This window comes from Microcaecilia unicolor, chromosome 9 (assembly GCF_901765095.1).
Source record: "Microcaecilia unicolor chromosome 9, aMicUni1.1, whole genome shotgun sequence".
Classification (NCBI taxonomy): Eukaryota; Metazoa; Chordata; class Amphibia; order Gymnophiona; family Siphonopidae; genus Microcaecilia; species Microcaecilia unicolor.
The window spans coordinates 6307095-6330873 of NC_044039.1; the positions used below are offsets into that span (position 1 = coordinate 6307095).

The following is a 23779-nucleotide window of genomic DNA, read 5'->3' on the forward strand; positions in this document are numbered from 1 at the left end:
CTCCAGTTTATTGTTTGACAATGTTAGGTCTTAAAATTCGAAGAGATCCTAACTGCCTGCTGAGAAGGGTATCCTTGGCTTCACAGAGTGTAGAGTTCTGGGCCTATAGAAAACTGGAATCTTATTGGACCAACAGCAACAAAACAGGATAAGTAGAAAGGGAGGTTTCAAAATCACTTAGGTTCCTGCTTTATCATAAAATGGAATCTGAAAAAGGCCATTGATATCTTGCAACTCTTGAACTAGTCTACAGTGAACGAAGCTCTAGGGTAATCCACATGAAGTGGCAATTACTGCCCAAAACAGCAGCGGTTTAACTGTCATGTGGAGTTAGCTACATGGAATCATGGATAACTCAAAATAGCAGTAGTATGATTTCATTGAATGTACAACAATGCATCAGAGGTAACCTTGTCAGGCAGGAGCTGGCCTTAAACCAGTACACCTGGGTCGGAAGACACTGTCTTCCAAGATGAGCTATTGTGCCTCTGGGGATCTGGCTCCAGCAGCCCATTCCTAGCTGTGTCTTGTATTTCTTGTTTTTTTTTGTTCTTGTGTCCTGATTGGCCCAGTGGAGGCCAGCTCAAGGCAGGCTCTGGTTCTCTGGTATTTCTGCACTGTTTTGGGCTTGTCCACTGTTGGTTCATTGTTCTTTTCTTGCTGCTGTTGTCTTCTTTTCTTGTCCAGCCATCTTGTTCCTTAGTTGTCCAGCCATCTTGTTCCTGAGGCCCCACATGGGTTCCTAGTTTGTTTGTTTGTTTTGTCTTGCTTCATGATACCTGAGGATTCCAGCTTCTTCTAAAGTTCTTTGGTTACACGTCTTGGAGGTACATTGGTATTAAAACTTACCTTGGGGAGATCTATTGCTTGTCTTTTCTAGTATTCAAGTTTGAGGAGATCCTGTCTCATAGCCTCCCATGCCCAGGCTAGGGGCTCCTTGACAAACCTTCATGAAGTGGCGGATACAACCCTAAAGGCAATGGTGAGACTTTTAGAGGTTGGATGATGGTCATGAAAGAAGGTGAAGAAGGTTTTGAGTTCCACGTGGAAATTTGTAGATGTAGCCACAGTAACCAACTTTTCAGAATGGTTGGGGGTGCTAAAGTCATCAAAAAGAACCCCTCCTTGGACACGGTGAAGTCATTTGCTTAATATTGGGGGTGCCGAAGCACCAATAGAGTAGCCACCTATGGGTTTATCTACCCAAGGTAAATGAACAGTGGTGGGCAGACTGGATGGGTCATCTTGGTCTTTATCTGTCATCATTTACTATGTCACTGTGTTACAGGATCTTTCTAGTCCAGCAGAAATTACCAGATCCTAAAAAAGTTTCAGCTTTCAAAGATATTTCTTCTGATATGGTAGAACAGTGTTTCCCAAGTCGGTCGTAGAGTACCCCCTTGCCAGTCAGGTTTTCAGGATATCCACAATGAATATGCATGAAAGAGATTTGCATATAATGGAGGCAGTGTATGCAAATTTCTTTCATTCATATTCATTGCAGATATCCTGAAAACCTGTTTAAGGGCCTCTTTGAAAATGTCCTAGGGCTGAGTTCCTAAATTTATACTCAAAATTTCACTAAACTCCTACATTTAAGAGCATAAAAAGTGGGTGGCAATGGAGACAGATTTATCCGCCAGATTCTATATATGGCAATTAAAGTTGTACGTGCAAATTTGGAAGAGCGGCCAAATTACGCTCACAACTTAATTGTTTAACAAGCCAATTGGCACAGATAATTGGTCAATAATGAGCAATTATCGGCACCAGTTGACACTAATTAGAATTTATGTGCGCAACTTTCTAAGCGCAATATGTAAAGTGATGCATGTAAATTCTAATGTGCAGATCTTAAAAGGGGGCATGGCCATTGGAGAGGAATGGGCGGGTCTAAAGCATTCCTAGAAACTGCGTGCACTGTTATAGAATGTGCCTGATCTGCATCTAAGTTACACATGGGCATTTATACCAGGTTTTAGTTGGCGTAAATGGTCGTGCCCAGGGCTTTTTTTGAGGGGGTACTTGGGGGTACTGAGTACTGGCACCTTTTTCATTGCTAAAATTGACCCATGGTCCCCATGTTTTAATGAAAGATCTCAGGCCCTACACACCAATTCTGCCTTGTCATAGATTCTGTGACTGGTTGCAGGGGACCTGGCTATTCTCATCTTTCCCCCTAAACCCACCTCTCCTCTCCCCCCTTTCTCTATTTCTTTGGATAGCACTCTCATTCTCCCTGTCTCATCAGCTCGTAACCTTGGGGTCATCTTCAACTCCTCTCTCTCCTTCTCTGCTCACATTCAGCAGATTGCCAAAACCTGTCGTTTCTTTCTCTATAACATCAGCAAAATCCGTCCCTTCATCTCTGAGCACTCTACCAAAACCCTTATCTGCACTCTTATCACCTCTCGCCTAGATTATTGCAACCTACTTCTCACCGGCCTCCCACTTAGCCATCTCTCTCCTCTTCAATCAGTCCAAAACTCTGCTGCGTGACTCATTTTCTGCCAAAGTCGCTATGCTCACGTTAGCCCCCTCCTTAAGTCACCTCACTGGCTCCCTATCCGTTTCTGCATTCAATTCAAACTTCTCTTACTGACCTATGTGCATTCAATCTACCGCTCCCCAGTACCTCTCCACCCTTGTCTCTCCCTACGTCCCCCCTCGGGCATTCTGCTCTGCAGATAGATCTCTCTTGTCTGTCCCCTTCTCCTCTACTGCTAATTCCAGACTCTGTTCCTTTTATCTCGCTGCACCTCACGCCTGGAATAGACTTCCCGAGCCTGTAAGTCTAGCCCCGTCTTTGGCCGTTTTCAAGTCCAGGCTAAAAGCCAACCTCCTTACCACTGCTTTCGACTCCTAGCCGCTACTCACTTGCCCTGTACCCTTTTATCCCCACCTCTTTAATTCCCTTACCTCTTAATTGTTCTGTTTACCTGTCTTATTTAGATTGTAAGCTCTTTGAGCAGGGACTGGCTTTTCGTGTATGGTGTACAGCGCTGCGCATGCCTTGTAGCGCTATAGAAGTGATAAGTAGTAGGAGGAGGAGTGGGTCCCCCAGTTATCACCCTACCCCTGAAAGGTGGCCTGTCATTTGAGTACCGGCACCTTTTATGCTAGAAAAAAATGCACTGGAACATAAGAAATGGCTCTGATTAGGACTTTCTTAAGAATCTAAAATATATTTTGCGAAAAATCGGTGAAAAATTAAATAAGAGGACTTTTTTTTCCAAAAATTGGCACAATATTAAAAAAACGGAGGGTTTCAAACAATGAAAGAGATCTTGAGTCGTGTCTGGACACATTTTTTTGGTGTGTCCTAAGGCTTCTCAGGTCTCTTCCAGTAACACTGTAAGGGCCCTGCTTACTAAGGTGCGTTAGCATTTTTAGCGTGCACTAAATGTTAGAGACTCCCAGCTGTAAAGGACTAAAATATAAACTAACACATGCGTCTAGCTTTTCCTACATGAGCACACAGCTGTGGAATGCATTGCCACGGAACTTAAAAACAAATTACGAGCTAATCAATTTCCGTGAATCTCTGAAAACCTATCTATTCAAACAAGCATACCATAATGAGCAATAATTTAATTATAACACATCACCACTTCAACTATACTCTGATCACTTTCTCGTTATATCTGTTTGCTCAGTCTCCACATTGATATCCATGCACTCCAAGGAACACCAACTGTGTCTTTTACTATATTGCCATCCATGTATTCCATGCTACACCAATTGTATCTTCTTACTCTGGAATGGCGAATGCCATAACGGAATATTGTAAGCCACATTGAGCCTGCAAATAGGTGGGGAAATGTGGGATACAAATGCAATAAATAAATATATTTCTATGGGTGTCTCTAGCATTTAGCGTGCGCTAATTTTTAAAAACACTAGTACGCCTTTAGTGCAGCTTAGTAAATAGGGCCCTTAAAGTTATCCATAGAAACATTTCTTGACTCATTTGGACTTGCTATTCAGGCCTTTATTTATAAGCATAGATTTTTTTTTTGTTACATTTGTATCCCGCGCTTTCCCACTCATGGCAGGCTCAATACGGCTTACATGGGGCAATGGAGGGTTAAGTGACTTGCCCAGAGTCACAAAGAGCTGCCTGTGCCTGAAGTGGGAATTGAACTCAGTTCCTCAGGACCAAAGTCCACCACCCTAACCACTAGGCCACTCCTCCACTGTTGCTACTATTTGAGATTCTACATGGAATGTTGCTATTCCACTAGCAACATTCCATGTAGAAGTCAGCCCTTGCAGATCACCAATGTGGCCGCGCAGGCTTCTGCTTCTGTGAGTCTGACGTCCGGCACGTACGTGCAGGACGTCAGACTCACAGAAACAGAAGTCTGCGCAGCCTTCTACAGCTAGTGGAATAGCAACATTCCATGTAGAATCTCCAATAGTATCTATTTTGTTACATTTGTACCCTGCGCTTTCCCACTCATTGCAGGCTCAATGCGGCTTACATGGGGCAATGGAGGATTAAGTGACTTGCCCAGAGTCACAAGGAGCTGCCTGTGCCGGGAACTGAACTCAGTTCCTCAGGACCAAAGTCCACCGCCCTAACCACTAGGCCACTCCTCCACTCCTAAATTAAAATGAATTTTCAGCTGAAAATTGAGAGGTGAATATTGAAAAAGGTTTAACCGGGCAGAAAAGGTAACCAGCGCTTGGACATCCATTTCTTATGTACAGTATTTTAGAATATCCTGTATGTCAGCAGATCCTGTTCGAAAATACATGGGAAATGACCTTCCGTATCTGACATACAGACTTGGCCGTCCATATTCTGAGTTGGGCGTCCTTTTGAAAATTTCGCTTCACATGATTGGGATCATCGTTTGTTATGTGAGTCACCGAGCTTGATGTAATTTTCACTTGAATTACAAGGTCTCTTTGTTTGGAATTACCCTTGGAGACTCTGACGAGAGAGACACATTTTTATATGCTATTGATTCTCGAGGTGGACACTTTCATTTGTCAATAAGAATGAGATACTACTACTACTACTACTACTTATCACTTCTATAGCGCTACAAGGCATACGCAGCGCTGTACATCATACACAAAAAGACAACTTCCATCCTCCCTTTACATGCAGCAATAACATAGTTATACTGGTAATTTTTTCTAAAAATGAAACAATTACCCTATACATTCATCCTCATTGACCCTCTAATTCTATAAAAGTTGCCAAAATGTGCATACACCTAATTTAATTCAATAACAATCCAATTAGTGCCAATAATTGGCTTTTTAATGAGCAATTATTGGCACTAATTAGATTTAATTTATATTTATGCACATAAATGTAGGTATGGGATCCACACATATATTTTACATGCAGCCCAAAGATGGGGGCATAGAAATGGGGGGGGGGGGGGGTCATAGGCATTTTGGGGAGGATCAGGGCATGGTTTTGAGTTACGTGCATAATTACAAAAGCACCAAACCCCTAAGAGAAAAACTATACCTGCTCCCACTAAAAGAAAGAATTGTGTTCAAAATTTGCACCCTGGCCCATAAAATCGTTCACAGTGAAGCCCTGATCTATATGTCAGACCTCATAGACCATGATGGAAACTGAGGAGTAGCACTAACCATGGTCAACATATACCCAGTGCTCTATGTCTGAAGATCCCTTTCTTCAGCCATATAGGTTTTTATCGTGGGAAGCATCTGTTTTAGGGGCTGCTGTCTTTTTTCCCCGCTATCAACTTTCTTTGGTTTCCGAACCTCATTGTTTTAGAATGTATTTTCTCTAGAAAAGGTTTGCTTCCTATGGGTTATTATTTATATTTGTTCTATCCCCTCTCCCTCTCTGCTTCTCCTTGGTCCCCACATTGGTTTCCCATATCCTCATCTTATGCAGCTTTTATTGAAGCCTTGAGCAGAGGTGGTATTAATCCTTATTCACCTGTTGAATGTATTGGGAAGAAGCAGGCTATTTGGGAAACATAAAGTAACATGGTACTATTTACCTTCCACTCCACCCTCTGAGGCTTTGTTTAAGGTTGTACTAAGTGGTGTTCCTTGGTCAGCTGCCACTCAAGAGTGGATCGTTGCTGCGACCCCCCCCCCCCCCCCCCCGGCGCATCACCTCCACCCCCTCCCCCCAGGTGCATTGCTCTTATCTCCTGGGGGGGGGATGCTGGGAGCAGTTGCACGACTGTCGGCTCCCTGCTCCCTCTGCCCCGGAATAGGAAGTAACATCAGAGGGAGCAGGGAACCGTCGGAGCTGACAGTCCCATGGCTGCTCCCTGCACCCAGAGTGAACCGCCCCCAGCGCCCCACCCCCAGTACACCACTGGTTGTACTTGCCAGTCTATGCATGTTACAGCCCTCACAGACAGATGATCAAAAGCCCCGCGCTGTTCCAAACACAGCGCGGGGCGCTATTAGACCTATGATCAGAGATAATGCATGCAAATTTAAGCAGCGCAATTATCTCTGCTCATGGGGTAGAAGTGCGGGACAATTGTGCCTGAGCATGTGCTCAGCACAATCCTCCCGCACTTGTTTGACAGGTCTGGGCTGGAGACCAATGAAAAGAGAAGGACGCCCATCTTTAAATCGGAAGATGGACGTCCTCAACTGCCCTGTTGCAGGGACGGCCAAATTTCAAGGGGGTGTCGGAGGTATAGCGACGGGGCAGTTGAGGACGGGTTTGCAGATCATTGGGGAGGAATGGTGAGCCCTGTCCCCATTTCCCCCTACAGCAAACCTGCCAGCGAGGGCAGTTGAGGACGTCCAAAATTTGGATGTTTCTGTGACAGGGCAGTTGAGGACGTCCAAATTTTGGATGTTTCTGCATTGGGCAGTTAAGGATGTCCAAAATTGGATGTTTCTTTGAGAAAGACGTCTTTCTCATAGAAACATCCACTTTTGGACATCCTTAATTGCCCCGTCACAGAAATGTCCAAATTTTGGATGTCCTCAACTGCCCTCGCTGGCAGGTTTGCTGTAGGGGGAAATGGGGACAGGGCTCACCATTCCTCCCCAATGATCTGCAAACCCTAACGCCAGCTCAGAGCTGGCGTAGGGTTTGTCGCGGCCAGCGACCCAATCTTTGGTGCGCTGGACGCTGATCATTGGGGATGAATGCGTTAAGCGCTGATTAGCATGCATTTGCTGGCTACTTGCGCTAAGAGCCCTGTTTAACATGCATTTGCATGCTACTTGCGCTAAGAGCCCTAGAGTGCGTTGTTTCACGCGCTAGAGGGCTCTGATCATGTGGCAGTAGCAAATGCTGGCGCTAGTATGGCGCTAACAGCCTCTAGTGTCGGCGTTTGCTTTTGATCATCTGCCTATCAGTGTCTTTGTTTAGGGTTGTACTTGCCGCTCTTTGCAGGTTGCAGCCCTCTGAGCCTTTTTTGAGGTGTGAAAGACATTTAAGTTTTGTTTTGATTCCATCTTCTACATTGTGATCCTCTTGGAAGGATTTCTGTTCTTGTATTTTTGTTGACTTTTTGTTTCAGTGGTTGCAATTTATTTTGTGTGATGAGGAATGAGCTCTAGTAGACCACTTGCACTGTTTTTATAAGTAAAATATTTCATCTCCAGATTCGCACAGCTCATAGGAAAAAACGTTGTGGAATTGTTAAAAGATGTGATGGTTCCCTGCAAGGCCAGAGTTGTCATGATGGATTGTTTAAAATACGAAGAAAAACACAACTCTTATTCAAACAAGTTCTCACAGATTCCTTCATGCAAAGATTTCTTTGTTTTTCTTTAAGATAACATAAGGAATTACATATATCGGAGAAAATGGTTATGGAATGCGTACTCGCTGTGGGGCTTATTTTCGAAATAGAAAAAAAAAAATCAAAAAATTGACACATAGCGGCAGATGGACAATTTTTTCCGCAAATATGTCCAAATCGCTATTTCTGAAACTCATTTTTAAGACATTTTTCTATTCAGTTTCTCTAAATCTCAAGGGGGCCTGCTGGAGGCGTGTGTTTTGGGAAGGGCTAGGGCGGGCTTACAATTTGCACATTTTTCTGCAACATTGTAAAAATGTCCAGGGCAAAGAATAGGACATTTCTGGCTAGACCTGTTTCAATAACAACTAAGGGCCCTGTTTACTAAGCCATGCTAACCGTATAGATGCCTATAATATGCCTATGGGCGTCTACACAATTATCGCACGCTAATTTTTAGCACGCGCTAAAAACGCTAGCTCACCTTAGTAAACAGGGTCCTAAGTTCCATAATGGTGCCCATTGACCAGATGACCACTGGAAGGATAAAGACATGACCCCTTCTTAATCCTCCAGTGGTCACTGACCCCTCCCACTCTCCCTAAAAGGTGAAAGTGACAGAACTACCAGGCTCTATGACTGCTTCAGATATAATGGTCATTCTTCTTAGAACAGCAAGCAGGTCCCTGGAGTAGCCTTGTGGTCAAGGCAGTGGACTGTAGAGAAGGGGACCCAGGCCCATATCCTACTCTAACTGGTACATTACTGGCGGAAAGTATGAATGCCCCCAAACCACAAAACACCTACTGAGCCCACATATAGGTGACACCTGAAGGCATAAAGGCTATTGTAGTTGTGTACAGTTGGGTACAGTATATTTTTTTGCTACTCCTGGAGGGCTCATGGTGTGATGCGTACCTGGACCTGTGCTAAAATAGCACAAGTTAATGGTAAAATAACATATCTTAATGGGAGCTAACTTTATTACTATGGGGTTCTTTTTGCTGAGCTTAGTTGTTAATGTGCAGTTTAGAGTGTTGTAACAGCTCACGGTCCTGTTAACCTGCTTTTGCAGTGAAAAAAATCTATTAGCATGCAGCAAGGGAGTGGAGGAGTAGCCTACAGGGCAGGCAGATGATCAAAAGCTCTAAAATAGCGCTGGAACAGCGCTGGGCGCTATTAGACCTATGATCAGAGATAATGCATGCAAATTTAAGCAGCGCAATTATCTCTGATGATGGGGTAGAAGTGCGGGAGAATTGTGCCTGAGCATGCACTCAGCACAATCCTCCCGCACTTGTTTGACAGGTCTGGGCTGGAGACCAATGAAAAGAGAAGGACGTCCGTCTTTAAATCGGGACGCGTATTGTAGGCAGTGTGTTTTTTCTAGCAAAAAAGGTTCCAGTACTCAAATGCTAGGCCACCCTTCAGGGGTGGGGTGATCACTGAGGGACCCACCCCACAATAGCCAGACCCCCTGCAACCAGTCACAGAATCTATGACAAGGCAGAATTGGTGTGTAGAGCCTGAGCTCTTTCATTAAAACTTGGGGTCCACGGGTCAATTTTAGCAGACAATGGAAAAGGTGCCAGTACTCAGTACCCCCAAGTACTCCCTCAAAAAAGCCCTGATTGTAGGACAACACCGAGGGTTATTAACTTTCAAACAGCCCATTTCCACAAGCTTTGAAATACTTTGCATATTAAAAGCATATCACAAAAGCACTACCCCTTAAGTTCATCAGAGATTTACTGGAAATTAATCACATTCTGCTCTTTTCCAGAAATATTAACACTTATTAGAGCTGTGTGCTTGTTGGTATTAAAGACGTACACTTGTTGGTCATCCACTGTTCCAAATCTGCTTCTTTCATAGGAGTGGGATTCAGGTTTGCAGGTTGGGATGGGGAAGAATTTCAAGTTTTGGCATTCTAACAGGTGCTTTGGTCCTGGAGCAAACAATCTTCTCCTCAGGCTATGATTACTTTTAAGGATTATCCAGAAATGCTGATGCACGTTTGCTTGTGAGATCACACAGTCTGCTCTTCACACCTCAAGACGGGATCTTTCAGGCCCCGAGGGCTTATCTGCTTTGTGTGGAAGCATTAGATTTCTAAAACCAACATGAAAATAAAGATTAATAGGGATGTGCACCTGTTATCGATCAGTAGGAATGAAGATGCGATTTGACTAGCTTGCATTAAAATTTTTAAGACATATTAAAAAAAAATTTAAATATCAGAAATCGGGGAAAAAAGCCAAATCAACCAAAAATGAACTAACACTTTTCGTTGTGTGCCCATCCCGTAAAGGTCAACATATGACATATGAGTAATTCCTTTTTATTGAACTTCACTAAGGGTTCCTTTTACAAAGCTGTGGTAAAAAGTGGCCTGCAGTAGTATGGGCACGTGTTTTTGGCGCGTGCTGGGCCATTTTTTACCGCAGCTGGGAAAAAGGCTTTTCTAAAATGGGGACAGGAAATGGCTGTGCGCTAAAATGAAAAGTAGTATGTGGATATTTACCACCACCCATTGATCTAGTGGTAAGGGCTCACATGCTGCACACGCGGTAATCAGTGGCGATCCTAGGTCGGCTGCCACCGGGGCGGATCGCCGCTATGCCCCCCCCCAGGTGCAGCAATGTCCGTCCCCCCAGGGTGCAGCATGACACCCCCCCCCCCGGCACAATGACACCCCCTCCCCGGTGCATCAAGCCCCCCCCCCCAGGGTGCATTCTTGGCTGCTGGAGGAGCTTACTTCCTGTTCCGGGGCAGAGGGAGCAGGGAACCAGCGGAGCCGAGAGGCGCACGGCTGCTCTCTGCACCCTCTAGCAGTGTGCACCTGGGGCGGACCGCCCCCACCGCCCCGCCCTTGCTACGCCGCTGGCGGTAATCATGCAGTGTGTGCCAATTTGGCCGCACTGCTGATTACCGTCGAGAACGCCCACTGTGGTAGAAAATAGAAAAATATTTTCTACTGTGGGAAACAGCACACGCCAACTTCAAAATTACCACCGGGTGAGCATGCTAACTGGGCGGTAGTATCGATTTGGCACACATTACACATGCGATAGCCTACTGCTGCTTTGTAAAGGACTCAAGCTTAACCCACACTAATGGAATTAGCGTGTACTAAATGCTACACATCCTATTTTATATCTATGGGCTTAAGGCACTATAAGGGGTTCTTTCACAAAGGTGGCTAAAAAATAGTCTGCAGTAAAAAAGGCCACAAATCCATTTTGGGTCTGAAACCTTACCGCCAGTCATAGACCTAGTGGTAAAGAATTTGGGTGGTAATGACCTACATGCGTCAGATGCCACTTGGCGAGTGTCTGCTATGTACGCCAGAAAATAAAAAATATTTTTCAGACGCGCGCCAAAATTGAAATTACCGCCAGGGCCACGCGGTAACTGGGTGGTAACTCCAATTTGGTGTGCGTTGGGCGTGCGTAGGCACATACGCAGTTTAATGAAAGGGGCCCTTAGCACTCGTTAATGTCGTTAAAGCATACTAAGCTTTAGTAAAAGGTCTCCTAAATATGCTTGTGTTCAGTTAGTGCAAAATGAGGCTATTTAAATTCCCCTCAAGATGCCACTGCACCAGTCTGCCAGTGTGCCGTTTTACCAGGTTACATTGTGCTGCCTTATGTAGACATTGTCGTGTCATCCACTGAGAAATCCTTTCCCTCTGACTGGAATTTGATGCTCCTGCCATATGAATCTATTCACATTTGCTATTGAAGCTAGAGTCTTGCAACAGTCTACTGATGAGGTTGAATGATCTTAATTGCATGAAACAATGGTTGCTTCCTGCAATTAAAATTCTTCTGCAAACCCGGTTTCCTGATTAGGGGTACATTTGGGATTGCAGACAGCCCATGTTCTGTCTGTGAGAACTGGATGCAATCTAATGGCCAGGTTAGAATCCAAAGGTTTCTTGATCTAAAAGAATCGTGCTCATTTGGGCCACACGTCATTTTTTTCATTGCGATATTAACATAAATTTGGTAGATGCCATTCATACATACTTTTTTTGTAAGCTGTTTTGGACTTACTCTCCTGGTAGAGGGTGAGCAGGATGGTTTTTTCATGACCTGAGAGGTTCCTTAACCTAACAAGTTATGTGTGTAAGTAATCTCGTAGTACTAAGATGTCAGGTGGCTTATCAGTCAAAGTCAGAAAATCAAACAAGGACAAAAATGGAAATTTATTACATCCCAGTTCTTTTTGCTCCTCTGTGTTTCTTGCTGCTTCCACTATCTCACTTTCTCAAGATGGAGGAGTGGCCTAGTGGTTAGGGTGGTGGACTTTGGTCCTGAGGAACTGAGTTCGATTCCCACTTCAGGCACAGGCAGCTCCCTGTGACTCTGGGCAAGTCACTTAACCCTCCATTGCCCCATGTAAGCCGCATTGAGCCTGCCATGAGTGGGAAAGCGCAGGGTACAAATGTAACAAAAATAAAATAGATACTATTGGAGATTCTACATGGAATGTTGCTACTATTGGAGATTCTACACGGAATGTTGCTATTCCACTAGCAACATTCCATGTAGAAGCCTGCGCGGCCACATTAGTGATCTGCAAGGGCCGACTTCTACATGGAATGTTGCTAGTGGAATAGCAACATTCCATGTAGAATCTCAAATAGTAGCAACAGTGGAGGAGTGGCCTAGTGGTTAGGGTGGTGGACTTTGGTCCTGAGGAACTGAGTTGGATTCCCACTTCAGGCACAGGCAGCTCCTTGTGACTCTGGGCAAGTCACTTAACCCTCCATTGCCCCATGTAAGCCGCATTGAGCCTGCCATGAGTGGGAAAGCGCAGGGTACAAATGTAACAAAAAATAAATAAAAGACAAAATGGTAGCATCAGCTCCTTTCTTGATATATCCACATATAGCACAGAACACCCCCCAAAAGGACCTGATGGGATATATTGGACTGGGATGTTAATGAATCCTATGAACAAGGCATAGATTTCTCCTGTCCTTTTAATTTTCCAGGATGTTGGATTGTAAAGCATTTTTGTTTTATTTTTAAGAAAGGTGGTATATATCAAATAGAATTCACCATAACCTGAAGCAGAGTTTTTCTTGAAACATGGTAAACGTCAGATTAATAAACAGGACAGATGGATGGATGCAAACCTTTTGAGAAGTTAAGCAGAATTTTCTGATCGAAAAGGAATATGTATGTGATTGAATTGATTTGTAAAGACAGTTTATGTGATTTGGATCTTAAAACCTAGTGTCCCATCACAGAACTGCTCTGGGGCTGGATGGATGATCCTCTTCAAGACATGGGCTCTGGAATTTGTCTGCAGTAATCGAGAGTAAAAATTGTTCCTTGGCAGTTCCGGACTGCTCTGTGGGCTGCAGTAGTAGAACTAGGAGCTTGTCGCTGGGTGAAACTTGACTCAAGTTGTATCATTGAAACAAGAGTCCATGTGCCAGAAGCTATAATGCAGAATCTCAAAACAAAAAGATGAAAAGTTATGATTTTTTTTACTCAAGAACATAAGAGTAGCCATACTGGGTCAGACCAATGGTGATAATTTTTGTTAAATTAGCAAAATTAGCGCATAGCCATTAATTCCTAAAATGAAAAATTGACCATTTTCTAGCTGAGTAAAAACAGCCTTAGTGCACAGGAAACCCCCCCAATAAGGGCCACTTTTTACCACAGCTTAGTATAAGGACCCCTTAAGTTATGACACTGTCTCATATTTCTGTTACACGGATGTTGTATTATTATGCTCTATTATTGCTATTACTATAAATGAATTTTATTCTAATAATATTATTACCGCAGCCTATGTCTGCCTACGCCTACTGTCCACCACCTTGGGTGAATCTCTTCATAAACGTAGACAGACCTGCACTTCCAGTCATGCCTGTGGCTGGGGTAGAAAGGGCTTGACCAGGTCTGGGTTGGTCCTTCTTACATGCTGCAGAGTTTGCTGTTCTGATTTTTTTATTCCTGGTACCTTTGTGCTCAGATTCCCAGTGAGGATATCTGACCATCTCAAGTGTCAGACGCTGCAGGGGGGAGGGGGGGCGCACTCAGCCCCTGATGGGCTGATGATCAGAGTCTAATAGCTAGAGTCTAATAGCACCATACAAGCGCCTGCCCAATGATCAGAGCCAGTGAGCACCTGTAATAAAGTGCTTGCCGACTCTGAATGCTAATTGCATGCAAGTGCATGCAAACAAGGGTCTCCCATATTCATCCCTCATGATCAGCAGGCAGTGTGCCAAACAAGGGCACTGGAACCGCTGCAAACCTTACACCAGCTCAGAGCTGGCGTTAAGGTTTGCTAGGAGGGAGGAATGAGGGAGACCCACTGAAGAGGTTTGACAGGTCCGAGATTTTATCCCGGACCTGTCAAACCTAAGCCCGTCCCCCCCCCCCCCCTCTCCCAAACACAAGAGAGACAGGTTGTCCTGACCTAAAGTTCAACTTGATCCGTGCTTCTACTGGGACCAGGGAGGAGCAGTCCCTCTGTCTCAACTAAGGATTAGTACAGCAGTGACTGGCTGGGGGGAGTAACCTGGGAAGGTCAATAGTACCTTAGCCAAAGATGGACAGGGGCTCTCAGAGCTGGAAACTCTGAAGTGAGCAGTAAAAAGCTTCCAGGCCATAAACATAAATGTAGTATATTTGGACAATAAAAATAGGACATGTACAAACAAGACTCAAACACAGGGGCGTAGCCAGACAGCAGATTTTGGGAGGGCCTAGGCAAGAAGTGGGTGGGCACCCAATGTTCTCTCCCCCACCCCCACACCAAAAAGATATCTCAGCTGGTGGGAAAATGCTTCTCTCCAGTCTCCACCTTGGTAGTCTGCAGCAGGCATGTGCTGAAAACTGAGCATGCGAAGGTGCCAGTATTGTGGAGGGCAGCATTTTCATTACCATGTGCTACTGTTGGATGGGCCTGAGCCCTAAGTGGGTGGGCCCCGGCCCACCTAGGCCCACCTGTGGCTACGCTACTGCTCAAACAGTAAACCAAGGTATTAAGAAATAGGCACACTGTGGGATAGGGCAGAGGCACAGGGGCAAGGGAGTCATTGTGCAAGGGTGACACCTAGTGGTGGAATTTAGGGCCCTTGACTGAAGGGTTGCATAAAGCAGCCATGGAGCGGTCAAGGATTGTCACTGCAATGGCTGCTGTACTAAAATAAATTAGGAAGGATTATGAGATAGGAAGAGTTCTCAGGTACTTGTGAATGAAGCTCAGGGTGCCAGATCCCAGCTGCTGGTTCTAACTGTGCTCTAAGCAGGAGGAAATATGAGGTTAGAAAACAAAAGGCACACTTCTGCATGGAGGAGGCCAAACTACTTCTGGAGATACAGGCCATAAAAAATGATTTTCCATTTATGTCAGAATCAGCAGGAATTTTTTTTAATCTCAGTGTCTGGTGCCGTCTGCACAAAAGGGCTGGGAGAGATTCCATGAACCTCTGTGTGATTCAGGCAGAGGAAGCAGAGGCCTTCCAGCTCTGCACAGGAAACTGACTTCACAGGCCTTAAACGCCAGAGTCCCAGGCTGAGCTTAACCTTAACTAACTGCTGACAGCTCTGTAAACAAGGCAGAGCCCCCGCAGAATGCCACTTTCCCTTTTCTGGTGCTCCTTCTATTTTTTGGCTTTGGGGGCTGTGAGAGACGGCTGGTGGGCTTGATTTCCTGGACTGGAAACCTGAGGCTGACAAGCTGCAGAGGAAAGTGGTAGCTGAGCGCTGAGGACAAAGAAGGTGAGGCGCTCACTGGACTGAACAGCAGAAGGCTTTTGCTATTTTCATTCCCAGTGCAAACCTCCTTCTGGGTGGTCTTGCCCTCTCTGCTTGTCTTTCCCTTCCTCTTCTTTGATCCTTTGCTCTGTCTGACATGTACAGACGGTTCGTTCCTCAGCAGCTCTAGACAAAGGCAAGCGGCGTCATGTGTGTTTCATTACTTTCTCTGAATTTTGTCTGAATTCTTGATGTCCACCCCTGTCACGGCGCTGCAGGAAGCCAGTTTGCTTGTGGGAGAGGGGCCTAAACTCTCAGACCTTCTGCTAACGTAATGGACATTATCTGACTCCTCCCCCCTCCCTCCCTAAATTCCCCCCAATTGTACCTACCATACATGTACCTTATCTACCACAGTATCTCCTTGTATTCATTCACACCATGTACTACTACTACTACTATTTAGCATTTCTATAGCGCTACAAGGCATACGCTGCGCTGCACAAACATAGAAGAAAGACAGTCCCTGCTCAAAGAGCTTACAATCTAATAGACAAAAAATAAAGTAAGCAAATCAAATCAATTAATGTGTACAGGAAGGAGGCGAGGAGGGTAGGTGGAGGTGAGTGGTTACGAGTCAAAAGCAATGTTAAAGAGGTGGGCTTTCAGTCTAGATTTAAAGGTGGCCAAGGATGGGGCAAGACGAAAGACAGTCCCTGCTCAAAGAGCTTACAATCTAATAGACAAAAAATAAAGCAAACAAATCAATGAATGTGCAGAGGAAGGAGGAGAGGAGGGTAGGTGGAGGCGAGTGGTTACAAGTGGTTACGAGTCAAAAGCAATGTTAAAGAGGTGGGCTTTCAGTCTAGATTTAAAGGTGGCCAAGGATGGGGCAAGACGAAAGACAGTCCCTGCTCAAAGAGTTTACAATCTAATAGACAAAAAATACAGCAAACAAATCAATGAATGTGCAGAGGAAGGAAGAGAGGAGGGTAGGTGGAGGCAAAGTGGTTACAAGTGGTTACGAGTCAAAAGCAATGTTAAAGAGGTGGGCTTTCAGTCTAGATTTAAAGGTGGCCAAGAATGGGGCAAGACGTAGGGGCTCAGGAAGTTTATTCCAGGCGCAGGGTGCAGCGAGACAGAAGGCGCAAAGTCTGGAGTTGGCAGTAGTGGAGAAGGGAACAGTTAAGAAGGATTTATCCATGGAGCGGAGTGCACGGGAAGGGGTGTAGGGAAGGACGAGTGTGGAGAGATACTGGGGAGCAGCAGAGTGAATACATTTATAGGTTAGTAGAAGAAGTTTGAACAGGATGCGAAAACGGATAGGGAGCCAGTGAAGGGTCTTGAGGAGAGGGGTAGTATGAGTAAAGCGACCCTGGCGGAAGATGAGACGGGCAGCAGAGTTTTGAACTGACTGGAGAGGGGAGAGGTGACTAAGTGGGAGGCCAGCAAGAAGCAGATTGCAGTAGTCTAAACGAGAGGTGACAAGGGTGTGGATGAGGGTTTTGGTAGAGTGCTCGGAAAGAAAGGGGCGGATTTTACGGATGTTGTAAAGAAAGAAACGACAGGTCTTGGCAACCTGCTAATGCCGTTAACGGTAATATGTAAGCCACATTGAGCCTGCAAAAAGGTGGGAAAATTTGGGAAACAAATGCAACAAATAAATAAATAAATAAACTTGGTTGTATAATCTCAGGATTATCTTTTTAGGGAGTAACACGGGCAGCCGTGACACTGTGTTCCTGCCCTAATATATTTCGCATATGATGCAATAACCACATAGACACTTGAATTCAAAATGGTAACAACTTGTTCGCAGCTCTATTATAAAGTCAAATGGTCAACACAAACATTCAAAATTGCTAGGGTACCCGAGCCAACCAGGTGCAATGGAGTGTCGCAACAGCCCTCCTATTTTGGAGCTCCAAATTTATTTATTTATTTGTTACATTTATACCCCACATTTTCCCACCTATTTGCAGGCTCAATGTGGCTTACTTAGTACCGTAATGGTGTTCGCCAAGTCGGTTGTTAACAAATACAAGATTGTGCTGTGATCAAATGAGATAGAGGTGAATCAGGCATCATGGGTTGAGGGGAAAGAGGATAGTAAATTGTCCAGTACGACCTTTGATTATGTTGTGTTGCAGGGTGTGGGGATTTATGTTGGATCGTTGGGATAAGCATTCCGTGCCCCCCCCCCCCCAAATTCTGGTTGCAGAGCCAGCTCCGTGAACAGCACCCACGTGAAACGAGAGATGCACCAGAGCCATGTCTGATCATAAGAAGCATACTGTGGGGGGGGGGGGGGGGGGGGAGGTGGGGCTGGGTGTGACAAATTAATTTACCTGGTTCTTTCTTACACACCAGAGCCAGTGGAGATACCACCATCTTGTCAAAAGGTTTGCATGCGAAAGGAACAGCAACCCTACCCAGTTCGATCTCCTTATCTATTTTGCCTTGCACTGTGGGGGATAAACGCCAGACAGATGCTGCATTCCTGGCATAATCTCTTTCTGTTGAACCAGAGTAAGGAATTCTGAAACCCAATGAAAAGTCCTCCCAAAGGCCCAGTGGGTCTTTTTCTCCTGGCTGTCTTAACAACCATGGTTTGATTTTATCCAAGGGCACAGATGAGGGGGAGGGGACTTTTGGAAAATGCTATCATGGTTACTCTTCCGTTACACGATTCCTTTATGTGGTCCTACCACATGAACCTTATCTTACCACAACATCACATTATAGTTGTTTACTCCAGAGTCTGCAAACACCTCTCCAGTACTAATTAAACCACATTGAGCCTACAAATAGGTGGGAAAATGTGGGGTACAAAGGTAACAAATAAAATAAAATGAAGGCATAGAATAGGGCAGATCCTTGCCTAATTACGAAAGAGCGTCAACTGACACCAACTATTGATTGATAATGGCTCATTAACTAGTTTGCATGCAGATCTGGGATCAGTACCCAAATTCTCACGACCTATATATAATCCAGGGGATAGTGTGTCCAGGGTGGAAATCTAGAAAAACATAAGTGTCAAATGACAGAAATGACAAATGAAAAAAATTGGCATAAAATGATACTCTTTCTTTGGGGCTTCTGAAAGGATCTTGACAGACAGGAGGCAATATGCGAGAGATTTCAAAGGAGTTTTCTCAAGTAACAGACTAGTTAGCGGTGTAAATTTTATGAACGGAAAAGTGCCCTCTGCTCGGTATCTAAAAGTATGTTCATAGGTTTCAGAGCACAGGCAGGTACAGGGAAAAGGGATAGGGGAGGGAAGGACACGGGAAGGTGTGCTTAGATTTCTTCCTACAGGTGCAACCATTGGGCTTTTCTCATCTTAGGTGTTCCTCATGAAAGCAATGATCAGAATCAGAGCACTGACACCTAGGTTCTAAGGAGCGCAAGAAGGGGTTCAGAGAGTGTGAGAACGAGAGAGCCTTCAAATGAGTGTGACACATTCCTAATGAGTGAGTGAGAGGACTCAAAGTGTGTGAGAGTGAGACAGCCTTGAAATGAGTGAGAGAAGGGGGCTCAGAGAGTGCTTTGAGAGAGCATTCAAACAAGTGTGAGATACTCTTAATGAGTGAGAGAAGTGGATTAGAGTGTGAGAGTGAGAGAGCCTTGAAATGAGTGTGACATTGTCGAAATGAGTGAGAGAAGGGGCTCAGAGTATGAGTGATACTTCTGGAGTTGGAAGGGAGGAAGAGGGAGATGGAAAGGTTATGAGAGAGACCATGGGAAGTGGGGTGTGAGAGATGCCAGAGTTGTCTAAACACTGACATGCGAAGTTCCTACTGTCCATCACTTTAGAGAAGACAGATACTGATCAATAGATGTTCCAGTTTTCCAGAGAAAAGCAGCAACATCTCCCATTTCTGGACTCCAGATGTCCCTCTCAAGAATGCTTAGGTGTTAGCAAAGCTCTCAGGGCCAGTGCAAGCAACCAATGCAATGCCTTATCCTTCACCCCCTCAAGTAATATCCAGGCCCAACAAGCAAGGACGGCTGGCAAAGAGCAAACTGCCTGACGCTTCTCTGTCTTTATGTTTCAATTGCAGGGTCAATCCTCGGTGATTGCGAGCCTTAAACAAGGAACATGGATGATTTTGAACGCCGCAGAGAGCTCAGGAGGCAAAAGCGTGAAGAAATGCGTCTGGAGGCTGAGAGGTACAGCGCTGTGTGTCTGTGTGATATGTTCAACTGGGAGACCTCCTTCCCTGCAAACAAGTGTTTCCTTCCTTTCAGATCTCTTACGGTATCCTGACAAAAATCTGATGTTCCACCACTAGATCAGATCCCTCAAAATTCTGACTTTTTGAAGAATTCCTCTTCTCTCCCCAATTTATTACTGGGCAGCCTGTAAGTGTGGCAAATGGTCTGCTTTCAATAGCTCTAAGTGTCCAAAATTCCATCATGCCATCGCCCAACGGCTTCGTGTGGCACTCATTTTCCTAACATTGATTCATCTTGTAGTTCCTTGTAAGCCTTCTGCAATCCACAAATTAGGAACTGCTGTGAGCTTCTCAGACCTCTTCCATTTCCAAAAATGGATGTAGAAAATGTTTGCAGTGGGCTACCATGTATTAATCCAAATATGGTACATATGCATTCTGTAAGAGACGGTATGGTGACGGGAGTAAAGTCTTTTATCGGCTCCTGACCTAATCCTCTCTGTGGTGTAGCTGTAGCAAGCAGAGTGCTCTAGGATGGGAGTCAGCAGTTGGGAAGTGAAAGTTATTTTCTTAAATATCTGTAGCACAGATATGAGGAGCAGCCATGCTGCAATGGAGAAGACAGGCAAGAATGTTGTTCCTCTGGGGAAGCTTGGTTGAGTGAAATGATCTTAGGAATTGACTTATAAGTACATAAGTATTGCCACACCGTGACAGACCAAAGATCCATCAAGCCCAGCATCCTGTTTGCAGTAGTGGCCAACCCAGGTCACAAGTACCTGGCAGAACCCCAAAGAGTAGCAACATTCCATGTAGAACCCCAAAGAGTAGCAAGATTCTAGAATTCTAAAGAATAACAAGATTCCATGCAGAATTTCAAAGTGTAGCAACATTCTATATAGAACCCCAAAGAGTAGCAACATTCCATGTAGAACCCCAAAGAGTAGCAAGATTCTAGAATTCTAAAGAATAACAAGATTCCATGCAGAATTTCAAAGTGTAGCAACATTCCATATAGAACCCCAAAGACTAGCAACATTCCATTCAGAATCCCAGGTACATAAGTGTTGCCATACTGGGACAGACCGAAGGTCCATCAAGCCCAGCATCCCGTTTCCAACAGTGGCCAATCCAGGTCACAAATACCTGGCAGAAACCCAAAGAGTAGCAACATTCCGTGTAGAACCCCAAAGAGTAGCAAGATTCTAGAATTCTAAAGGATAACAAGATTCCATGCAGAATTTCAAAGTGTAGCAACATTCCATATAGAACCCCAAAGACTAGCAACATTCCATTCAGAATCCCAAGTACATAAGTGTTGCCACACTGGGACAGACCAAAGGTCCATCAAGCCCAGTGTCCTGTTTCCAACAGTGGCCAATCCAAGTCACAAATACCTGGCAACGTCCCAGAAAACTCAATACATTTTATGCTGCTTATCCCAGCATGTTTGAAAATATAAGTGAGATCAAATAAAAATGCTGGCCAACAATAAAGAACAGCAACATGGATGCAGCAGCTGATAGGTTTGTTTGCTTTGTTTTGAGTGTACGGGGATGACAGCTGCGCGGGGGAGGCAGGGCTGAGCCGGCTTCAACTTTTTGACGTCATGCCATCTCCTTTTCTCATTCTAACCTCCTTGAACGCAGTGGCGCCCAAATAGTTTATCCATAGTGAGTCTGCATGAAAAAGACAGGTATTCACTGCCATGGTTGTATGCAAATGTACCTCATGCATATTCATTGTCAATATCCCGAACACTAGAATGTCTGGAGGATCCTGAGGGCTGGGTTGAAGACCACTGGTGTAACTCTAGTATCTTGTAATCTCATATCTGTTGCCTGACATCCCCTGTCCGCAGGTTGGCTTCGGGCTTCAGCATTCATTGGGTGGTTGCCAGTTTCAGCTCTTTAAGAGCAAGTTACTGTCCTCTGGAGTACTTTAGAGTCACTGATAATCATGTTGCCTTTGTAAATAGAGTGGCTTTTACTCTGTTAATATTTTTTGATAACGAGAACATGAGGCGGCTGATAATCACATATTCTTAATGAGGTGCGTAGTTGCTCATGTCCTGTGGTAACCTGTGTAATCACCATTATCTTATTAGAGAAACATTTTTTTTTATAATTTAGGACCTTGTATAGTAAAACCATATCCCTGTGTTACATTCCTGACTTATAAAGTCATGTTTTTATTCCTGACTGAGGGACCTGTGATTGGTTTATGGACTTCTCATTTCCTGGTTCCATATGCTTCTGAAGACGCTATTGGCTGGGATCATCCACTGGCTCCTTTCCATCAAGGAGGGGCTGACGGTTCTCAAGGCAGCTTTCCATGGGAGCTACAGAAACACAAGCCATATCTAAGGATAATGATCTGGGAAAGGGAGGAATGAATTGGGATTCTTATCTTAGGCATTTATTTATTAGGATTTATTTACTGCCTTTTTGAAGGAATTCACTCAAGGTGGTGTACAGTAAGAATAGATCAAACATGAGCAATAGGCAATTAGAGCAGTAAAAATATTCAAACAGCCGTACAAAGTATGGCATGGTATACTACTTGCAATGACTACACAATAGGTACTAGAACATTCTAATTGGTAGTGAAGGGTAAGGCAAAGTTGTAACATATAGATGGGTAAGAAAGTAGGAAGAATTAGAAAGTAAGGTGATTGATTTCAAGAAAGTTGCACGTGAGGTCAGAGAGATGGTTAAATATTATCTCAGCTAAGGTAGGAGTGGATAAACATGTCCTGCTGCAGTATGTGCAGCCCGAGTCAATCCTTGCGTGTGTGAGTGAGACTAACAAGTTAGTTACTTCTTCCATTAAAGGCCTGGTTGAAGAGCCAAGCTTTCACCTGCTTCCTGAAGTAGAGGTAGTCTTGTGTTAGGCGGGGCCTTTCAGGCAGTGCATTCCAGAGTGTGGGGGCTACTCCGGAGAAGGCTTGCTTGCATGGAGCTGGGAGACCCCTGTGCTGTCACAGTAGCCCGTCCTCTGGTCATAGTTCCTGGATCCCAGTGGGGTAGTAGGAGTTCAATGGACAAATGGTTGAAGGAGGTGTGAAGAGTCCCTAACTTCCCCCATGATTTTTCAACTTCTAGCAGGTATTGAGGCTTGGATCAGCCTTGCATGCCTTAACCTGCCCTGGGTTTTCTGCACCTCTTAACTCTGCTTCTTTTTTGAGAGTTTTGTAGTTCGCTATTTAGCATTACTCGGGTACGGCTGTTCACATTTCTTTCCTTGTTTTCGTTTGGGATTTCTACCACTTCATCCCCTCAGGTCCTGCTGACATTCTTTAGCCAATAGGATCCCGCTTTCCAGAACTGAAAGAGCACACGGAGGAGCAAAAGCTTGGCTACACGGTGGGAATCGGAGATAAAGCTGATCTGCAAAAAGATTCAGCGTTAAGGAGGTGAATTTTAAATTGCCCTTAGAAAATTGTGTGCACACCTCTGGGCTCGCTATTTGGTGCACATAATTTTTTTGAGATACAATAAGGATTTTTGAAAATCCCAAACGTATTTCCAAACTCCACCCCAGCCCTGCCCTCAATCTGTGGGTAAATTACTTACATACAGGTTGTTTATGCGTATCATTAGCCACTCATGGGGCAGTGGTTTTACTTCTTTCATGGAACTGTCCACCTGAAAAAAGGGAATGAACAATGGCATGTCTTGTGCACTTTTACCTGTGGAGGGTCCAGATTGGAAGTATGAGCACCCTTCGTTTTTGTAAAGTGGTTGTGTATTTTTATTCATAAAAACGTATCTGCTCAAATTATTACGTGCAAATGTGTAGGGTGCTGCGCTGGAATAATTTCTAAAGTGAAATTCTTTTCAAAAAGCTGTAAAGTCCAAGAAGTGAAAAGGACATAAGTACATAAATATTTCCACACTGGGACAGACCAAAGGTCCATCGAGCCCAGCATCCTGTTTCCAACAGTGGCCAATCCAGATCACAAATACCTGGCAAGATCCCAAAAAAGTAGAAAACATTCTATACTGCTTATCCCAGAAATAGTGGATTTTCCCCAAGTCCATTTAATAACGGTCTATGGACTTTTCCTTTAGGAAGCCGTCCAAACCTTTTTTAAACTCCGCTAAGCTAACCGCCTTTACCACATTCTCTGGCAACGAATTCCAGA

At 44.6% G+C, this 23779-nt stretch overlaps 1 protein-coding gene across 2 annotated transcripts in view; it reads left to right on the forward strand.

Annotated features, from left to right (window-relative positions):
- CALD1 (caldesmon 1) overlaps nt 1–23779 on the forward strand; it is a 255182-nt gene that overhangs the window by 109864 nt on the left and 121539 nt on the right. For both annotated transcript variants that reach the window (XM_030215003.1, XM_030215005.1), the window contains exon 3: nt 19519–19627. In XM_030215003.1, the coding sequence (XP_030070863.1) occupies nt 19557–19627 (71 nt within the window). In that variant the 5' untranslated portion in view covers nt 19519–19556. The remainder of the gene's footprint in view (nt 1–19518; nt 19628–23779) is intronic.